The 19,625-nt window shown below is 44.7% G+C and overlaps 1 protein-coding gene across 1 annotated transcript; it reads left to right on the top strand.

The window, feature by feature from the left end:
* Positions 1–11,313: 11,313 nt before the first annotated feature.
* Positions 11,314–19,035, top strand: LOC140722876 (uncharacterized). The gene is given in 3 exon segments (XM_073037511.1): positions 11,314–11,401; positions 16,868–17,229; positions 17,566–19,035. Coding segments are annotated over 3 exon segments (1,920 nt in total).
* The last annotated feature ends 590 nt before the right edge of the window (positions 19,036–19,625 follow it).

The raw sequence follows: 19,625 nt of genomic DNA, 5'->3' as shown, positions 1-19,625 counted from the left end.
TTGTAGCTTAGCCAAGGAAAATTTGAAGTTGGCTCAGGAGAAAATGAAGACTTGGTATGATAAGGAAGCTAGGATGAGGATGTTTAAGCCTGGAGATAAGGTGTTGGTTCTTTTCCCAGTGCAGACAAATCCTTTACAAGCTAGATTTCATGGACCTTATGAAATTGTGTCTAGAGTTAATGATGTGGATTATGTAATAAAAACTCCAGATCGTAGAAGGTCAACACAACTTTGCCACATAAATATGATTAAACCATATTTTGAGAAACAATCTGATACTGTGACTGTTGTGGTTAGTGAGAATGAGTTGGATTTAACTGGGAACATGATAGATGATTCATCTGACTTTCATTCTAAATCTAACATTGTTTCTGTTAGGTTACCTAATTCGACTATTTTGGAAAATATGGATGAGAAATTAGCACATTTACAGCTAGAGCAGAAACAACAGATGAAGGAATTGATTTTTAAGTATAAGGATTTGTTTCCAGATGTTCCGAGAAGGACTACTATAGCTTCACATGATGTAGATGTTGGAGATGCCAAACCTATTAAACAACATCCATATAGGATGAACATGGAAAAATGTGAACTTGCTGAGAAAGAAATTGAATACATGTTAGAGAATGATATTATTAGACATTCTAACTCGAATTGGAGTTCGCCATGTGTAATGGTGCCAAAACCTGATGGTAGTATTAGGTTTTGTACGGACTATAGAAAGGTGAATGCTGTAACGAAAACAGATGCATATCCAATTCCTAGAGTAGATGATTGTGTAGATAAAGTTGGAAAAGCAAAGTTCCTTACAAAGATTGATTTATTGAAAGGGTATTGGTGTGTTCCACTAACGGACAGAGGTAGAGAGATTTCTGCATTTGTAACTCCATCTGGGTTATATGAGTATAATGTTCTTCCATTTGGGATGAAGAATGCCCCAGGTACTTTTCAGAGGATGATTAATTCTGTGATTCAGGGATTGAAAGATACTGATGCTTATATTGATGATTTAGTGACAGGAAATGATACTTGGGAAGCACACATAATTGCGGTGGAGAAATTGTTTGAAAAGCTTTCAAAAGCTAACTTGACTATTAATTTAGCCAAGAGTGAATTTGGACATGCTACTGTGACTTACCTTGGTTATGTTGTGGGTCAAGGTAAGGTAGCTCCTGTTCAGGCAAAAGTTCAGGCAATTTTGGAGATTCCCACTCCAACGGGGAAAAAAACTCTCAGAAGGTTTTTGGGAATGGTAGGATATTATCGAAAATTTTGTAAGAATTTTGCTAATGTTGCCCTTCCATTAACTAATCTTCTGCAGAAGAATGTAAAGTTTGTATGGACAGTGTTTTGTCAGGAAGCATTTGAAAAATTGAAAACAATGATATGTGAACAACCTGTGCTTAAGGCACCTGACTTTGAAAAACCTTTTTCATTAGCTGTAGATGCTAGTGATGAAGCTGCGGGAGCAGTATTGATGCAAAGGAATGAGGGTGATGAGGTTGATCATCCGGTAGCATACTTTTCTAAGAAATTTAATAAGCATCCAAGAAACTATTCAACAATAGAGAAAGAATTGTTATCTCTTGTTTTAGCTTTGGAATATTTTGAGGTATATGTTGGTACAACTCAAAAACCACTTATTGTTTACACCGATCATAATCCGTTAGTTTTTCTGAGTAAGATGAAAAACAAAAACAGAAGATTGTTAAATTGGAGTTTGATGTTACAAGAGTACAATATTGTGATAACTCATATTAAAGGTAAAGATAATGTGGTTGCTGATTGTCTATCTCGATATTGAATGTACAATGTTTTTTTTTGGAGTGGTTTTTTTTATTGTAACACTCCTACTGTATTGTATATTGTGTATGTTATATAATTTATACATTTGTTTTTTTTCTTGTAAGTAATTGTTAAAATTTTTGTTCTTGATAGACCAAAAATGTTTTTTTTGGAGGGAGGTGTTACGTACCCGTGACACGTGACAGTGGTACCCTTGTCACGTGACTGGGGTTGCAGTTATACTGGACATGAGGTAATGGTGGAGTGATGTCATTTTCCCGCCAGTAGAGGTCATGTGACAGGTTTTTTCTACAGGGTATAAAAGGGAGACCCACCCTGTCAGGTGGGGCAGTTCGTGGCAGGATTTGCCAAGATGACTTCATGTTACTGTGTGATTTAATGTGATGACGCAGTTTAGTTAAAAATGAAGTTTTATATAATGCCTAAAGTTTAAAAGGTCAGAGCCAACGGTTTCTTTGCTGATGGAGAGTGAAGTTTGGGAGATGGACATCGAGAAGAATCGATTTTCGATGGATTGACTTCGACCTTGTGTGATCCTCATTCGGAAGGATTTCGTTTACTATTCTCACGATAGTCTCCGCTGGAAAAGCGGGAGATTGAGAATATTGTGGAAGGAAGGTCAGTCACTTTAAGTTGTTATATTTAATAAAATTCGACGTGGGAGTTCGACGCTGGGAATCGAAGGACATCGACGTGGAAGAGAATTTACATCGCTTTAAAAAGTCTCTCCTTCTAAAAGTACCGTGAGCTTTTGAACTGTCGGCATATCGTTCTTTGAACTGTTTTCATTCGGCAATTCGCTTTGGGAGAACTGTTTTTTTTTCAATACTACTTTAAAGACTGTTTGAGACTGCAAAGCTATTAAGAACTGTCTGACCAGCTGTCAGCAGCTGAGCTCGGATCATTGTTTGGGTTTGTTTACTTTTGAGGGGGGTTTGTTATCTGTGTTTAATAAACGTGTTATTCGTTATAAAACCCCTTGCCTAACTCATCTATATTATTGTTGCCCGAATACGTAACAGTCTCAAGTCCCGATCGACTCCAATAGTCCCGATATCAGGCAGCAAAAGGGAGAAACTCTCCCTGCCATAAACTCCCAGGCACCGACAAACTGATGCCTTGGAAGGACCGGACCACAGCAGACTCTGAATCCGTCCGAAAACTTCGAGCCTGCGATACAGCCTCCCGAGCGCCTTCGACCTCGTCCTGGCCACCGAAACAAGCAAAGCCGAGGTCTCGGAGGCCTTCTCCTCCGGAGATTCCGAACCGCACAGTAGCAGCAGCAGCGAAGCGGGCATTTCAGAAGTTTCTCCAGATGTTCCTCCACGCTCTCACGTCTGTCTCCATCAAATCAGGATACTTATTATACAATAATATACTTAATATACAGATACAAAGCTGTACTTAACAAGCAACAGACATCATTCTCCAGAGAGGCCGTGTGTGCTGCGTTGTGCCGCCATCTTCTCCTCCTCCTCAATGACAGTTCTTTTAAATCCTCCCCTGTACGGCCAAAGTCGGCATGGTTTTCCTCAGGAGAAATCTTCCCAGACAAATCTGTTGGAATCCTTTGGTGTGTTACCTACCCGTGACAGTGGTGTACTTGTCACGTGACAGGTGTTGAAGCTATACTGGACTTGAGGTAATGGTCTTGTCATGGTGGAGTGACGTCATTTCCCCTCGTCAGTAGAGGTCATGTGACAGGTTTTTTTTACAGGGTATAAAAGGAGGACCCCTCCCTATGAGGAGGGGCAGTTCGTGGCTGGATTTGCCATGTTGACTTCATGCCACTGCGTGATTTAATGTTATGACGCAGTTTAGTTGAAAGATGGAGTTTTATTTAATGCCCAAAGTTTAAAAGGTCATTGCCAGCAGTTTCTTTATAATACTGCTAGTTAAAAATCAGTGGAGAGTGAAGGTCGGAGTTCGGGAGTTAACAGATCGAGGAAAGTCGATTTCGATGGTGAAACAGATTCGACCTTGTTTGATCCTCATTCAGAAGGAATTCGTTGAATGTCCCCGTGTTAATCCCTGTGACTAGCAGAAAGGATTGGGAACAGTGTTGTAAAGGAAAGGTCAGTGCCTTTAAGCCGTTTCATTTTTCATCTTCGTAAATTCTTCGTGGGAAAAGTAGTTCGACTGGGAATCGCAACGACACGACGTGAAAGAGAATTTAAATCGTCTTAAAAAGTCTCTCCCTTAAATGGACTGTAAGCATTTTGAACTTGTGCAATACTACTTTGAAGAACTGTTTTTGCAACATCGCTTTAAGAACTGTTTAATCTGCCGCACAGCAGCTGACTTCCGGTTACTTGAGTGGTTTGTTTACTTTTGGGGGTTTTTCAGTGTTTAATAAATGCTTTATTTGTTATAAAAAAAACCCTGCCTCACTCTTATATTTATTGTTGCTGAATCTGTTAACAGGTGAAATAAGAAAGGCGGTGGGTGTTGTTTGTTTGGATTTTCAGATGGTCTTGAACCAGGTGCTGCAGCTGAAGCTGCTTAACAAGACCACAGCTCATGGTATTTGATGTCTCTGTGCCTGTTCCCGCTGGAGTTTAGAATTATGGGGGGGTGGGGGATGTGTTGGTGTTGCGGGGTGGGGTTCCTAAATACTGAAAAGCCGAGGTATGGTGGTTATGGAGAGGATGTTTCCCATAATGTGGAGCCCAGGACCAGGGGTACACCCTCAAGACTACAGGGAAATCAATTCAGAAGAGAGATGAGGAGGACGTCTTATGATATTATGTTTATTCAACACGGCCATGTCTGATCTATGCTTCTGTTCCCATCCCCGTCTATCTCCACCTCAAATGTACCCACCCACCTGCCTACACTCAGATAGATAGATAGCTAGATAGACACTTTGCTGATCCGAAAGGAATTTACTTGGAAGATTTAGAATTTTAGAAATTTCTATATGTCCATTTAAAATGAGTGGCCCTTTTCGATCCCTGTCCGTTTCTCTCTCACTGATCAACAGAGATATCAAAGAGCCCATCACATTCCCTTGAGTATCTCCCCCATCTCAATCCCTGGTTTCTTTCCCAGTTCAACTCCCCATCTCTCTTCCATCCCCATTCCCTCCAATCTCTCTCCACTGTCATTCTCTCCCACGCCTCTTTCTGCCCCCTCACTCACTCCCCGTTTATTTCTCACCCACGTCCGTCCCATTTTCCGCCATCCCTCACTGGTTGTCGCCCCCGTCTCTCCCCTCTGTTTCTTGCCTCCGCCACTTCCCTCCCATCCCTCCTCAGTCTGTCTCGCTAACACTCCAACAGCCTCTTGTTGCACTCTCTAACTCAGTTTGTCTCTCTCAATACCGCCACAAAGCCTGTTCTCTCTCTGTCTCTCTCTCCCACTTCCCTTCTCTTCTCCCTCTTCCTCTATGTCTCTGTCTCTTTCTCTTCCTACCTTGCTTCATCCAACTCCAAATGCCAGCAAGTTGAGATGTCACCAAGGATACTTACCTTGTCGATGTCACTGTCGCACATTGAAAGGGACGGGCCGCTCTTAAAGAAACAGTCACAGTACGACCGCAGGCTCGTAACAGCCGCAACACAACTTCCCCACTTTTGAACTCAATGCTTCAACTAATAAAGACAACCACGCCATTTGCATTCTTAACCACCTGATCAATCTGTGCAGTCTCTTTCAGGGAGCGATGAACTCGGAGTCTAAGATCCCTCTGATCATCAACACTGTTCAGGGTTTTGCATTTAACTGTGTACTGTCTCATACATTCGACCTACCGAGCTGCCAAGATGATCATCACTAATCAAATCTCACTGAGATTTCTCAGGTCCTGTTGAATTTATTGCCAAGTGCACAAGTACGGGAATGTACAGGAATAGAGAAACACTGACTTGTGGCAGCATCACAGGCAAGTACATTCAGATAACACACGGAACACAAATTATACGATTCTCTGTCAGTAACAATTGTTATGAGTGCTGAACAAACCAGTTGGAAATGGGGTTCAGAGCTAAACCCCCCCCCCCCCCCCGGGAACTATGCTGCTAATGAGAGAGAGAGAGATTAAGAACAGAGGTAGAGACATCTGCTACAGATTAGAGAGAGAGAGATGGTTGATTTTTTTTTGCTCTTCACGGATTATTTACCTTTCGCTACAAGGACGTTTCTTTGTTCGTTAACATTCCTGAGGAGACAGCAGAAGTGGCCTAGTTTGATGGACATAGACATATTGAGTTGATGGATGGCTGATACCCCGTCAGTGGGGATAAAAGACGGGTCTGTGGAGACATCCTCAGACACAGCAGTGGTCATTGAAACAGTGTTGTGCACCCACAGGAAGGAGATCGGTCACAAAGCTCACAGTGTGACGGCAGGGCTGGTGGGGGCTTGTGTGTGTCCACTCACGCCAGAGTGACGAGTCCACCACGGAAGAACGGTCTAGCCGAGAACGGAGGGGTCATAACCGAATGTCCGCAACGAAACACGAAGACAACAGAACGTTTGCCTGCTGCAGCTGCTGAATCTCTCTCCCCCCCGCAGCACGAACTGAAGTTTACAATTCATTTACCCTTAGAAATTGATAGAGCTTGTTTCTTATTATTGATTATTATTCCTACACTTCTATGTTTATTATTGCTAACCTGTTTTATATGTATATCTGCATTTTTGATATTGTTTTGCTTCGTTTACTAATAAACACCTTTAGTTACAGTACCACCAGTCTCCAACTTATCCTTCCATTTCTGCTGGTCTGTTAACACATTACGGGGTATGTAACACAATCTATATATATGTTTTATGTCATTAACAAGATATAAAATACATTGTGTCATGATCAATATTAAAATGTACATTTTGTATCAATAACAGACTTGCAAATGTTGAATTTGGTCGCTGTCTCCATTCCTCCTGTAATCCACAACTAACAACTTTGTTTTTGACACAATGAGGGAGAGGTTGTATTCTTGACACCACTGTGTCGGGTGATGACTTCTTCTCTGTCGGCTGCCTCGTTATTATTTGGGATCCGGCGGATCAATGTAGTGTGGTCAGCAAAAGTAATTAGCAGATTGGAATCCGCCACTGCAGCCCCACAGTGCACTATGTACTGAATGCAAAGCTACGAAATTGCATGTGAATAGCCTCCCCTCCCCCAACTCCACTCTTTCTGCGTCACCAGCAGACTGGGACATCGCACATCTCGCTGCCTCGGCCAGGACATTAAACTGTGAACAACTGTGGTCAGGGACTGATCTCTGGGGTACTCCAAACGCTACCTCCTTCCAGTCTGAAAACGACCCACTCATCCAGACACACACTACCGGCAGTTTATTGATCTCCAACGAAAAAGCCTAATCACCTACTCCAGATGTTCAATACCATTGCTGACTCTGAGTTTACCACCGTCAAATGCCGGGAGGGACATAATAATCAGAAAGTCTCTCGTCACAGCCGTGTAAATAAAATGTGATCTCAGTAGGTGTGTGGCGCATGCTCAGAATGCGAAGGAGACAGACAAACTGAGCCAAGTCACAGACTGATGAAGGGGAGGAATGATCAATTTTGATACAGAGAGGGAAGCAGAGAGTTTGATATTGTGCCTGATGCCGGAACTGTGGCCAGTTAGAAGATGTAATCTTGTTCCTCTAAATTGTTTTGAGATGTGACAGTGTTTTAATCAGAAGGCACCATGGAAACTAAAATTATTTCAGTTGAAATGTTGTCCTTCACCCACTGACGTGCTTTGTAAGCTTTTAACAGTGTAGAAAAGGCAAAGGATTTGTCTATGGGACTCACAAACACAACAGCACGTTAGTTCCGCTGTATCTGTCAGTTCACCAGCGCTTGAATGCCGCCGATGCTTGAATGTGGAGGCGGAGATGCCGGAGAAGACAGCGCCCCACTCGCTACAAGGAGAGCCCGATCACGTGTCCATGTCCGTGACCTGATTGGATACATCTCATGACGTTCAGAGCACTGTGACGTCATTCACTGGCTCTCATTTTGGAAGGGATTCCGTCAGCCATCTCAGATACACCAACAGCTTCACACTGGGAAGTGGCCGTTCACCTGCTCCGTGTGTGCGAAGAGACTCATTCAGTTAACCCACCTTGTGATGCTCCGGTGAGTTCACAATAAATAGAGGCCACATTTCTGTCCGGAGTGAGCAAAGAGTTTTACTCAATCATCCCAGCTGCTGCAACACCAGGAACTTCACATCAGGGAGGAAGTTCAAATCAGCTCCGTGTTAAATGTTTAACCATCACGGTAACTGAAGGCAGCTGCAGGTTCATGAGGGACTGTTACTGTCAGATTCTGCAGTTCTTGCGGCTGCTCATCGCACCCAGGACTGAACCCTGGTCACTGAGCATTGGAGGAGTCCGTTCTGCTGATGTTAGCCTTAAACTAGACTGGTGTTTAATATTGTGGAGCTGTGAAAGATAAATCACTTCTGTATCAGATCCCGTGTCTCAGGTACTTACTGTCTCTACCACACTCACAATGTACACTAGAGAGGCCACTCGGCCCATCTGGTCCCTGCCCATGTTTCTGTTCTATATCAGTATATGAAAATCAATCCCTGCTATTCCCCTCTCACTCTCCCTGAGATGACAGGTTGCAACTAGTCACCACTCCGTGGGATAGGAGATTCCCCTTGAATTTCATAGAATCACAGAAATCTACAACACATTACAGACGCTTTGGCCCACAATGTTGTGCCGACCATGTAACTTACTCCAGATCTGCTTAGAATTACCCTACCGCATCGCCCTCTATTTTCCTAAGCTCCATGTACCTATCTAAGAGTCTCTTAAAAGACCCTATTGTATCCGCCTCTACCACCGTCGCTGACAGTGCATTCCACACACACACACCACTCTTTGCTTAAAAAATATAGCTCTGACATCTCCTCTGTACCTACTTCCAAGCAGCTTAAACCTATTCCCCCTCGTGTTAGCCGTTTCAGCCCTTGGAAAAAGCCTCTGGCTATCCACACGACCAATGCCTCTCATCATCTTATACACCTGCATGAATTTCCTGCATGATTTTCTCCAGGGTGAATAAGACGATGAGCTCACTGTGGTTGTGACTTTCAGGGCTCCGGACGAAGATGGTTAAACTCCTTCTTCCCCGCTCTTTTCAACGTTTTGGGTCATTTTCACTAATTTTAACGGACTGTGCCTCAGACAGCTGGGTTGTTGCAATTGTTACGTGCCAGTACATTAGATCACTAATGGAGTCTGGTTTCGATGTGAAAACCACTATCTTCATTAGTATTGTAACGGGGTCCTGAATTACCCCTATGAACTGTGTTTTTGAAAAGAGAGAGGGAGATGTTCAACACGAGAGCGAGAGAGAGAGAGAGAGAGAGAGAGAGAGAGAGAGAGAGAGAGAGAGAGAGAGAGAGAGAGAGAGAGAGAGAGAGAGAGAGAGAGAGAGAGAGAGAGAGTGTTATGGTTTCTCTGCAAGCTTGTTTACACTTTTACAAGGACACTGTCAGCTTCTGTGTTACAGAGAGAGAAGGGAGGAACTGTTTGATGGACAGCTGGGGCTCAGCACGGTGAGATAAGTAGGAGGTCCGCTGATAGACCTCCAGACATATGGTTTTGGACACTGAATGAGCTTTGTTGTGTCCACAGAAAAAGGTGGGCTTTGGAAGATCGATCAGGAGCATCGATCAGTGGCTCTCGCAGTGTGAAAAGGCTGTGACCGGTGGGGAGTTATTCGTGTGCCCATCCCTCGCCTGGGTTAATAACTCAACCACAGAAGAACGGTCCCGTTTGTAGTGTCACAGTCGGTGACTTCCAAAGGATTTCGGAGGACGACGGGACTATCGACGGCGTCAGCTTACCTGAAGACTCAAAACTCTCCCTCTTTCTCTCTCCATCACTACTCGACTCAATCCCACGAACTGAACTGAACTTCACTCATCACCGTAAGACGGTATCCATTCACCCCGAGGCGTGACGAAGCTTGGCTTTCCTATTTCCACACACACACACACACACACACACACACACACACACACACACACACACACACACACACACACACACACACACACACACACACACACACACACACACATATAATCATTGCTAACCTGTTTGCTATATCTGCATTTATCTTGCTGTATAGCGTAGTTACTAATAAATAGCATTAGTTTATAGCAATACCAGACTCCACGGTGTTTTCTATTTCTGCTGGTTCTTTGACCCGTCATGGGGTACGTAACAGTATCTACTCCAAATATAAAAGATTAAAGGAAATAAACAGAAGTTAACAGTGTTATGCGTATATATAGCTCCCAGACTATCAAGCTTGGGAAACAATGCTTAAAGTCTTCAGATGGTAAAGTGGAAAAGTTCAGTAAATCCACGGAATAAGTGAGTGGGAGGAGAGATTTGTAAATCCACAGGAACATGTAGAGAGAAGGCAATTACGAAGAATTCCACACACATTCCACGCTGGGTAAACGAAATAACAGTCGCCGAAGATCTGATCCGTCGATTAGTTCCGAAATCCTCTTAGAAATATCACCAGGTGACAGTCACAGGAATATCGTCTTCAAGTGGTTACCACAGAACACCCCGATTCCAGATAAGGGCCAACAAAAGTGATACCACAGGATACTCCAGCAAATCCACACATATGGATGATACGAAGTGACAGTCACACATCCGTTGTGCACTGCGTGCCGATGATCAGATCAACCCAACCTTTTGGGCATGGAAGAGTTGCAGCCTACAGCAGTCACACGCTGAAGTTCCAACAGCTTGTCTCCCTCTCCCTCTCCCTCTCCCGCTCCCTCAGGCTGCTGCAGCTTGTGTCTGACGTCACAGCCCCGCCTCACTCAGGCACTTAAAGCGACACTCACAGTAAACGAACCTGCGGTCTCGTAACACAATGCACCTCTAAAGTCTGACAACAGACTAGCGAGTGAATCTTCGATGGTGCGGAGTCAGAAACCAAAGAGTTGCCAGCCTGAGTCAGGGGCTCCAGAGAGAGATGGGGTCCAGAGGAGGAGGACGAAAAAGTCCAGCAGGATGTGGTTAAAAGTGAAAGATTAGAAGCATTTGGAAACTGGTTGATTGAAAAAAAAGGTATTTAATTTATGCAAAACACAGGTGGAAATCAACAGATCAGGCAGAAATTTTGGAGAGGAATAAATAGAAAACGTTTAGGCCGAGCCCCTTCAGCATGCCTAGCCTGTGTACTCCGCTGCTTAGTTGCTCTCTGAATTACAGAGTGCCTCCAGCGTTTTGTGTGTGTGCGTCTCTGTATTTCCAGCAACTGCAGAATCTCCTGTGTTTTATATCTGCATTTTACTTTGGCATTAGATACACGTTGATATTGAGTATATTTCTTATGGGAGCCGCTTTCTGGATTAAAACAGCTGCAGATTTTTCTATACACACGATAAAAAGAAATGAGGTATGGACATTGAACCGGTGTTTGCAGAAATGTTTAATGGCACCGTGATTACCCATAGGGCAATGCGTTAAGAATTTCACCGGGGCTGAAGCGCCGATGAAATGCGCAGGCGTCAGGCTGAGGCCGCCCCTGAGTTTCACGCATGCGCGCAGTACACTGAAGCCTTTGAAAATGGCGGTTGCAGGTAAGAGTGATTCTCCGTGTTTTTATCTTAAACACCAACTTTGGGATAATTCCTCTGAATTTCTGACACCGTGGCCAGCAATCCCGGGACAGTGCTGCCCTCTTCCCTCTCTCTCAGCCCCACGATCCGTACACGGGCCCCGGGGAGCTTCCGGTTGATGAGGGAATGGGAACCGATGGATCTCTCAGACAGAGCTGAGCTCCAGCTGTCTAAATGCAAGGATTAGGAACTCGGAGAAAGGGAACAAAATCTTTTACATCAGCAGTTGACAAAATCGGCATTAGTACTCTTTTCCGTAGATGCTGCCTGGCCTGCTGAGCTCCTCCAGTATTTTGTGTGTGTTGCTTCCTCTAGGTCCTCTTGCTCTGGACTTTTCTACCGGTGAGAACATGTTTTGTCCCATTCTCTCTGGGTACGTAATGATATCAAACACCTTTGCCCTGGGCAACAAGTAGCTTTCACATCATAAATGTGCCAGACTCCGGTGAGACAGACTACTGCCCTTCCCTTCATATTCATTGGGATTGCATTCACTGAGTTCACCACCGTCAGTCATTGGGGGAGGGTTCAGGGGGAATATTTATGTAGAATACAGAAACTGGTGATGCCTGTTTGCATTGTGGTGATGCAAAAGTTGCTGGAGAATTTGCAAGTGGGAAGAAGTGGAGTGATATTTGGAAATCTGACTTTTTAAAGCGTAATTTAGCAAGGAAACCACATATGGACAATGTGCAAAAGTTTTGGTGAGAAAATCCTTCATTACCCGTTACAGGCCTGCTACATAGGTTGTGTGAGAGTGCAGATAAACTGGATCGAACCCAGAGGAGATCAAAGTTCCTATTGACCGTGATTTGCTAGTGTGTCACTGTGCACATATTGTCACTGGGTAAAAAATGCACAGTACAAGATTTATCTGCACACTGGTTATTACAAATTAGAGGGGAGATTATTACAAATTAGAGGGGTATTGGAGGGAAGGACGGGAGACCTCCAGTGTCCCTGATGCCCTCACCTACAAGATGTGCAGCTTGTAACCCTGCACTTCAATGAGCTGCAACTTGAAATGGGTGAATTCCAGGTCATCCAGCAGTTGGAGGGGGTGATAGATATGACATGAAGAGAGGTGAGTTACTCCCAAGGTGCAGGACACAGGAAACTGGGTGAGAGTCAGGAAGGGGAATGAGGTTAAATATCAATCTCAGAGTACTCTAGTGGCCATCCCCAACAACAACAGGTGGACCATTTTAGAAACTGTTGGGGGGAATTACCTGGCAGAGGAAAGTCAAAAGGCTGATAGGGGATTCGTTAGTTAGAGGAACAGAACAAGAGGGGACGAATATCCTAGTGGTAAGGCTTGCTGGTCGTAGTGAACAGGGGAGGGGGTGATGTGGTTAAAATAATTTGTAGGGGGAATGGGAGCCAGAATGACAGAACAGATAGTGGAGAGGGTGAATTGAATTGACTTTATTAGATACATACTTCATAAACATGAGGAGTAGAAATATTTACCTTACATCATCTAAATGTGCAATGTGTAATTTATAGTAATTTATAATAGATAGTTTGCACATAGGACAGTCAATATAACATCGAAATGCAATTATATCAGCATGAATTAATCAGTGTGATGGCCTGGTGGAAGATAATGTCCAGGAGCCTTTTGGTCCTTTTGCTGTGGTACCGTTTCCTGGATGGTAGCAGCAGGAACAGTTTGTGGTTGTGCTGAATTGGGCCTGTTTGTCCCTGATATTTGTTGGGCCCTTTTTACACACCTGTCCATGTAAATGTACTGAATCGTGGAAAGTAGACTGTGCAATGTATAATTTCCTTGTTTATATTTAGAGACATTTTTTGGTGTATAAAATGATGAGGGGTATTGAGCGTGTGAGTGGCCAGAGGAGTGTTTTTTTTCCCCAGGGTTGAAATGGTTAGCGCCGCTTTTCCACACTCCCATAGACCCTTTGTCCATCTCCTGAGTAAATAGAGATGGAAAAATATTTAAGATCTCCCCCATCTGCTTTGGTTCCACACGTGGATTGCCATTCCGGTCTTCCAGAGGACCAACTTTGTGCCTTGCAATCCTTTTGCTCTTAATCTATCTCTAGAATCCCTGAGGATTATCCTTCATCTTTTCTGTGACAGCAACCTCAAGCCATCTTTTACCCATCCTGATTCATTTCTTATGTGTTCTCTTGCATTTCTGATATCCATAAGAAACTGACTGCCTATCCCTGTTATGCAATTCCATTTTGTGCTTTACCAGGGTCTCAATATCTCTTGAAATCCAAGGTTCCCTACAGTTTCTATCTTTACCTTTTATTCTGACATACCCGCTTACTACTTTCAAAATTTTGCTTTGAAGGCCTCCCATTTACCAAGCACACCTTTGCCATAAAGCAGCCTGTCCCAATCAACAGTTGCCAGATCCTAGTATCTTAATTCCAGGTGTTGATCCATGCCCTGAACACATCCGCCTTTCCTACGCTGCTCCTTGTATTGAAATATACAGGGCTCAGCATATTCACTGCACCATGCACAACTTTTTCATTCCTGACTTTGTCTGAGGCCTGAACAACATCTGTCCCCACAACCTCTCTACTATCTGTTCTGTTATTCAGGCTCCCATTCCCCCTGCAACTTTAGTTTAACCCTCCGTACCCCACCTCCCACCATGCAGCTCTATCACCCCTTTGGCTTTCCTCTCCCCAATCAATAAAAAGGAGGTGCATACCAGGTACAGGCAGATAGGAGCAAATGGGGTATTTATGAAATACAGGAAATTCAAGTGAACACTTATGAAAGAAATAAAGGCATGAGGTTGCCCCAGCATACAAGGTGATGGAGAATCCTCAGGGATTCTGCAGACTTGTTAAGAGCAAAAAGATTGCAAGGGAAAAAAGTAATTCTCTGGAAGATCAGAATGGTAATCCATATGAAAGGATAACAGACTTGGGGAGATTTTTTTTGCATCCGTATTTACTCAAGAGATGAACACAGAGTCTATAGAAGTGAGGCAAAGCCACATCAACTTCATGGACCCTTACAGATTACAGAGGTGGAGGGGTTTGCTGTCTTGAGGCAAATCAGTGTGGATCAATCCCCAGGGCCTGACAAGTTGTTCACTAGGACCCTGCGGAAGACAAGTGCAGAAATTATTGGGGCCTTAGCACAGATATTTAAATCATCCTTAGTGACAGGTGAGGTACTGGAGGATTGGAGGACAGACAATGTTGTTCTGCTGTTCAAGAAAGGCTGTAAAAATGAACTAGGAAATTATACGTTGGTGGGCTTGACATCAGAACTGGGAAAGTTATTGGAATGTGTGTGCAGGAACCAAGTATATACTGTAAGTATTTGGATAGGTGTGGACTGATAAAGGATAGACAGCATGGCTCTAGCCAATCTTTCAGAGTCTCTCGAGGAAGTTATCAGGGAAGTGGATGAAGGCAAGGCAGTGGATGTTGTCTACATGGACTTCAGCAAGGCACTTGACAAAGTGTCATATGGGAAGTTGGTCAAGATGGTTCAGTCACTCAGCAGTCAAGATTAGACAGTAAATCAGATGAGACACTGTCTTTGGGAGAAGCCAGAGTGTGGTAGCAGATGGTTGCCTCTCTGACTGGAGGTCTGTGACTAGTGGTTGCCACAGGGATCAGTGCTGGATCTGTTGTTGTTTGTCATCTATATCAGTAATCTGGATGATAGTGTGGTTAACTGGATCTGCAAATTTGTGGATGACAACAAGACTGGGGGTTTAGCGGACTGCGAGAAGACTATCATGGCTTGCAGTGTGATCTGGACCAGGTGGGAAAATGGTTTTAGAAATGGAAAATGGAATTTAATGCAGACCAGTGTGAGTTGTTGCACTTTGGTATGACCTACCAAGGGAGGTCTTTCACAGTGACTGGTCGGGCACGGAGGAGTGTTGTGGAAGAAAGGGACCTGGGAATACAAGTCCTTAATTCACTAAAAGTGGTATAACAGGTTGATAGGAATGGAAAGAATGATTTCAGCCCATTGCCCTTCATGAACCAAAGTACTGATAACAATAGATGGATGTTATGTTGACTTCTAGAAATCATTGGTGAGGCCTAATTTGAAGTATTGTGTGCAGTTTTGGTCACCTACCTACAGGAAAGATGTAAAAGAAGTACAGAGATTTCAGAGAAAATTCACAAGGATGTTGCCATGTCTGGAGGACTTAGATTATAAGGAAAGATTGAACAAATCAGGACTTTATTCCTTGGAATGCAGAAGATTGAGGGGAGATTTGATTGTGATAGAGAGGCACAGATAGTGTTAATGCAAGCTGGCTTTTTCCACGAAGATTGGGTGGGATGACAACCAGAGGCCATGGGTTAAGGGTGAAAGGTGAAATGTTAAGGGGAACATGAGGGGAAACTTCTTCACACAGACGGTTATCCGGGTGTGGAATGAGCAGCCAGCATGAGTGGTGCATGTGAGCTCGATTTCAACATTTAAGAGGTTTGTGTTGGAACCTGGATGGTAGAGGTGTGGGAGTGGGCAATTTAAATAGTTCAGCACATACTAGATGGCCCAAAGGGCCTGTTTCTGTGTTGAAATTTTTTATGACTGTGACAACAACCTGAAATAATACAAAAATTCACTCTAAGTCCTTTTAACAGCTGTGCGGACCAACCAGTCATTTCAGCGGGAATTTTTATGTGGCATTGAAACTGTGGCACTTTAAGTTAATAATACATAAAAGAAGATCCCAGCTGCACATCAAGAAAAACTATTTGTGTGAGAGTGTTTCAGTTACTGTGGGGCCAGGCACCCATGCAGCTCAGCAGGAACAGGGAATAATACCAATGGAGAGAGTCAAACTGAGCCAGGTCACAAATTGGAGATGGCAGAAATGCCTCATTCTTAAATAAGACAGGAAGAGCATCAGAGAGTTTGATGGTCATTCCAGATTCCAGCCCTCTGCCCAGTCAGAAGATAATTTCTCTGTCCAACTTGGGTTGAACCTCACTGTAACAGTGTGATACCAGATGAAACCTTGGCAACTCAATCTGTAATGTTGTCCTACACCCATTGATGGATTTTGTAAATCTTTTTACAGGTGAAAAACGAGAAGGAATTCATTTCCAGGAAGCTCAAACACGGCACACCAGTTTCGTTGTCTCTGTCTAGATATTTAAGGAGCAAGGGATTCAATCAACCATCCTTCCGGCTCAGACTGTGGGGAGGGATTCACACGATCATTTGACCAACTGGCAAGACCATCATTTTGCACAGGAGAAAGGCCATTCTCCTGCTCAGTGGGAATGGATTCACTCGGTTATCACAATTGAAGGTACATCAGCAAGTTTACACTGGTCAAGGCCATTCATCTGTTCTGTGTGTGAGAAGGGGTTCTATCGGTCATCCCAACTGTGAACACACCAATCAGTTCACACCACACTGGGCAGAGGCTGGTCATCTGCTGAATTTCTGGGAAAGGATTCACTCTGTCATCTGACCTAATGGCTCACCAGCGAGTTCACACCAGGGAGCGGCCGTTCACCTGCTCAGTCTGTGAGGAGACATTCACTCGGTCATCCACCCTCCTGAGCCATCAGCGAGTTCACACTGGGGTGAAGCCGTTCACCTGCTCAGTCTGTGGGAAGGGATTCAGTCAGTCATCCAACCTACAGAGTCATCAGCGAGTTCACACTGGGGAGAAGCCGTTCACCTGCTCAGTCTGTGGGAAGGGATTCAGTAAGTTATCCAACCTACAGAGTCACCAGCGAGTTCACACTGGGGAGAAGCCGTTCACCTGCTCAGTCTGTGGGAAGGGATTCACTCTGTCATCCACCCTACTGGTACATCAGCGAGTTCACACTGGGGAGAAGCTGTTCACCTGCTCAGATTGTGGAAAGGGATTCACACTGTCATCCCGCCTACTGGTACATCAGCAAGTTCACACTGGGGAGAAGCCGTTCACCTGCTCAGTCTGTGGGAAGAGATTCACTCATTTATCCCACCTACAGAGTCACCAGCGAGTTCACACTGGGGAGAAACCGTTCACCTGCTCAGTCTGTGGGAAGAGATTCACTCACTCATCCACACTACAGAGTCACCAGCGAGTTCACACTGGGGAGAAGACGTTCACCGGCTCAGAATGTGGGAAGAGATTCACTGACTCTTCCACCCTACAGAGACATCAGCGAGTTCACACTGAGGAGAAGCCATTCTCCTGCTCAGTCTGTGGGAAGACATTCACTCAGTTATCCCACCTACAGAGTCACCAGCGAGTTCACACTGGGGAGAAACCGTTCATCTGCTCAGAATGTGGGAAGAGATTCACTGACTCTTCCGCTCTACAGAGACACCAGCGAATTCACACTGGGGAGAAGCCGTTCACCTGCTCAGTCTGTGGGAAGAGATTCACTGACTCTTCCACCCTACAGAGACATCAGCGAGTTCACACTGGGGAGAAGCCGTTCACCTGCTCAGAATGTGGGAGGAGATACACTGACTCTTCCACCCTGCAGAGTCATCAGCGAGTTCACACTGGGGAGAGGCCGTTCACCTGCTCAGTGTGTGGGAAAGGATTCACTTGGTCATCCGACTTACGGAGTCATCACCGAGTTCACACTGGGGAGAAGCCGTTCACCTGCTCAGTCTGTGGGAAGAGATTCACTCAGTTATCAAACCTACAGAGTCACCAGCGAGTTCACACTGGGGAGAAACTGTTCACCTGCTCAGAATGTGGGAAGAGTTTCGCTCTGTTATCCCACCTACAGAGACACCAGCGAATTCACACTGGGGAGAAGCCGTTCACCTGTTCAGAATGTGGGAAGAGATTCACTGACTCTTCCACCCTACAGAGACACCAGCGAACTCACACTGGGGAGAAGCCATTCACCTGCTCAGAATGTGGGAAGAGATTCACTGACTCTTCCACCCTACAGAGACATCAGCGAGTTCACACTGGGGAGAAGCCAGTCACCTGCTCAGAATGTGGGAAAGGATTCACTCAGTCATCTGACCTGCAGAAACACCATCCAGTACACACTGGGGAGAAGCCGTTCACCTGCTCAGTCTGTGGGAAGGGATTCACTCAGTCATTCACCCTACAGAGCCACCAGCGAGTTCACACTGGGGAGAAGCCGTTCACCTGCTCAGTCTGTTGGAAGGGATTCACTCACTCATCCACCCTACAGAGTCACCAGCGAGTTCACACTGGGGAGAAGCCGTTCACCTGCTCAGAGTGTGGGAAGAGATTCACTCACTCTTACAACCTACAGAGACACCAGCGAGTTCACACTGGGGAGAGGCCATTCACCTGCTCAGAATGTGGGAAGGGATTCACTCAGTCATCTCACCTACAGAGTCATCAGCGAGTTCACATTGGGGAGAAGCCGTTCATTTGCTCAGTCTGTGGGAAGGGATTCACTCAGTCATTCACCCTACAGAGACATCAGCGAGTTCACACTGGGGAGAAGCCGTTCACCTGCTCAGAATGTGGGAAGAGATTCACTCAGTCATCCCACCTACAGAGTCATCAGCGAGTTCACACTGGGGAGAAGCCGTTCACCTGCTGAGAATGTGGGAAGGGATTCACTCAGTCATCACACCTACTGGCACACCTGTCAGTTCGCAATGGGGAGTGGCTATTGTTATGAATCCCTAGGTTTTGTTTGCTGTGGACTGTCATTTTAAGAGAGAGAGAGAGATTAAGAAGGCGAATCAGTCTGACTTGCAGCTTGTTTACATCGCTCGCAGCTTGTTTAGTTTTAACCGAGGACAAAGACACTCAGAGTCAGACGGAGATGAAGGAGGAAAAATGGAAGGATCAAAACCAGGGAACTAGTGGCCAAGGGTCACTATTTAGAAGTTTCCTTTGCCCATGAGGGTGGGTTAATTATCAATTCACCATATATCGAATGTGTGGTTGTCCCCTCATTTGATCCATAGGAGTGGATCTGATTAGGGATATCCTGTGGAGACCACTTATGTGTTAACCCTTGCCTGGCTGTGGTGTGGTCATTCATTTGAAGATGATACCCCTTATGACAAGTAACTTTTGGTGATAATTTGTATGTACATTTGTAAAGATGATGGATAAAATCTACAGCGACTGTTCTCTCATTTTACCACCATGGAATCTGTGGAATTCGACATAATTGCCTTCTCTCAACATTTACCCTGGATTACAAATATCTCTCTCTCATCACGTATTCCATGGTTGAACTGAACTTTAATACTTTACCAT

The sequence above is a fragment of the Hemitrygon akajei genome, unplaced genomic scaffold, assembly GCF_048418815.1.
Source record: "Hemitrygon akajei unplaced genomic scaffold, sHemAka1.3 Scf000092, whole genome shotgun sequence".
In the NCBI taxonomy this organism is placed as follows: domain Eukaryota; kingdom Metazoa; phylum Chordata; class Chondrichthyes; order Myliobatiformes; family Dasyatidae; genus Hemitrygon; species Hemitrygon akajei.
Note: the sequence above shows the minus strand (reverse complement) of the source record. Positions and strands in the feature narration are given on the sequence as shown.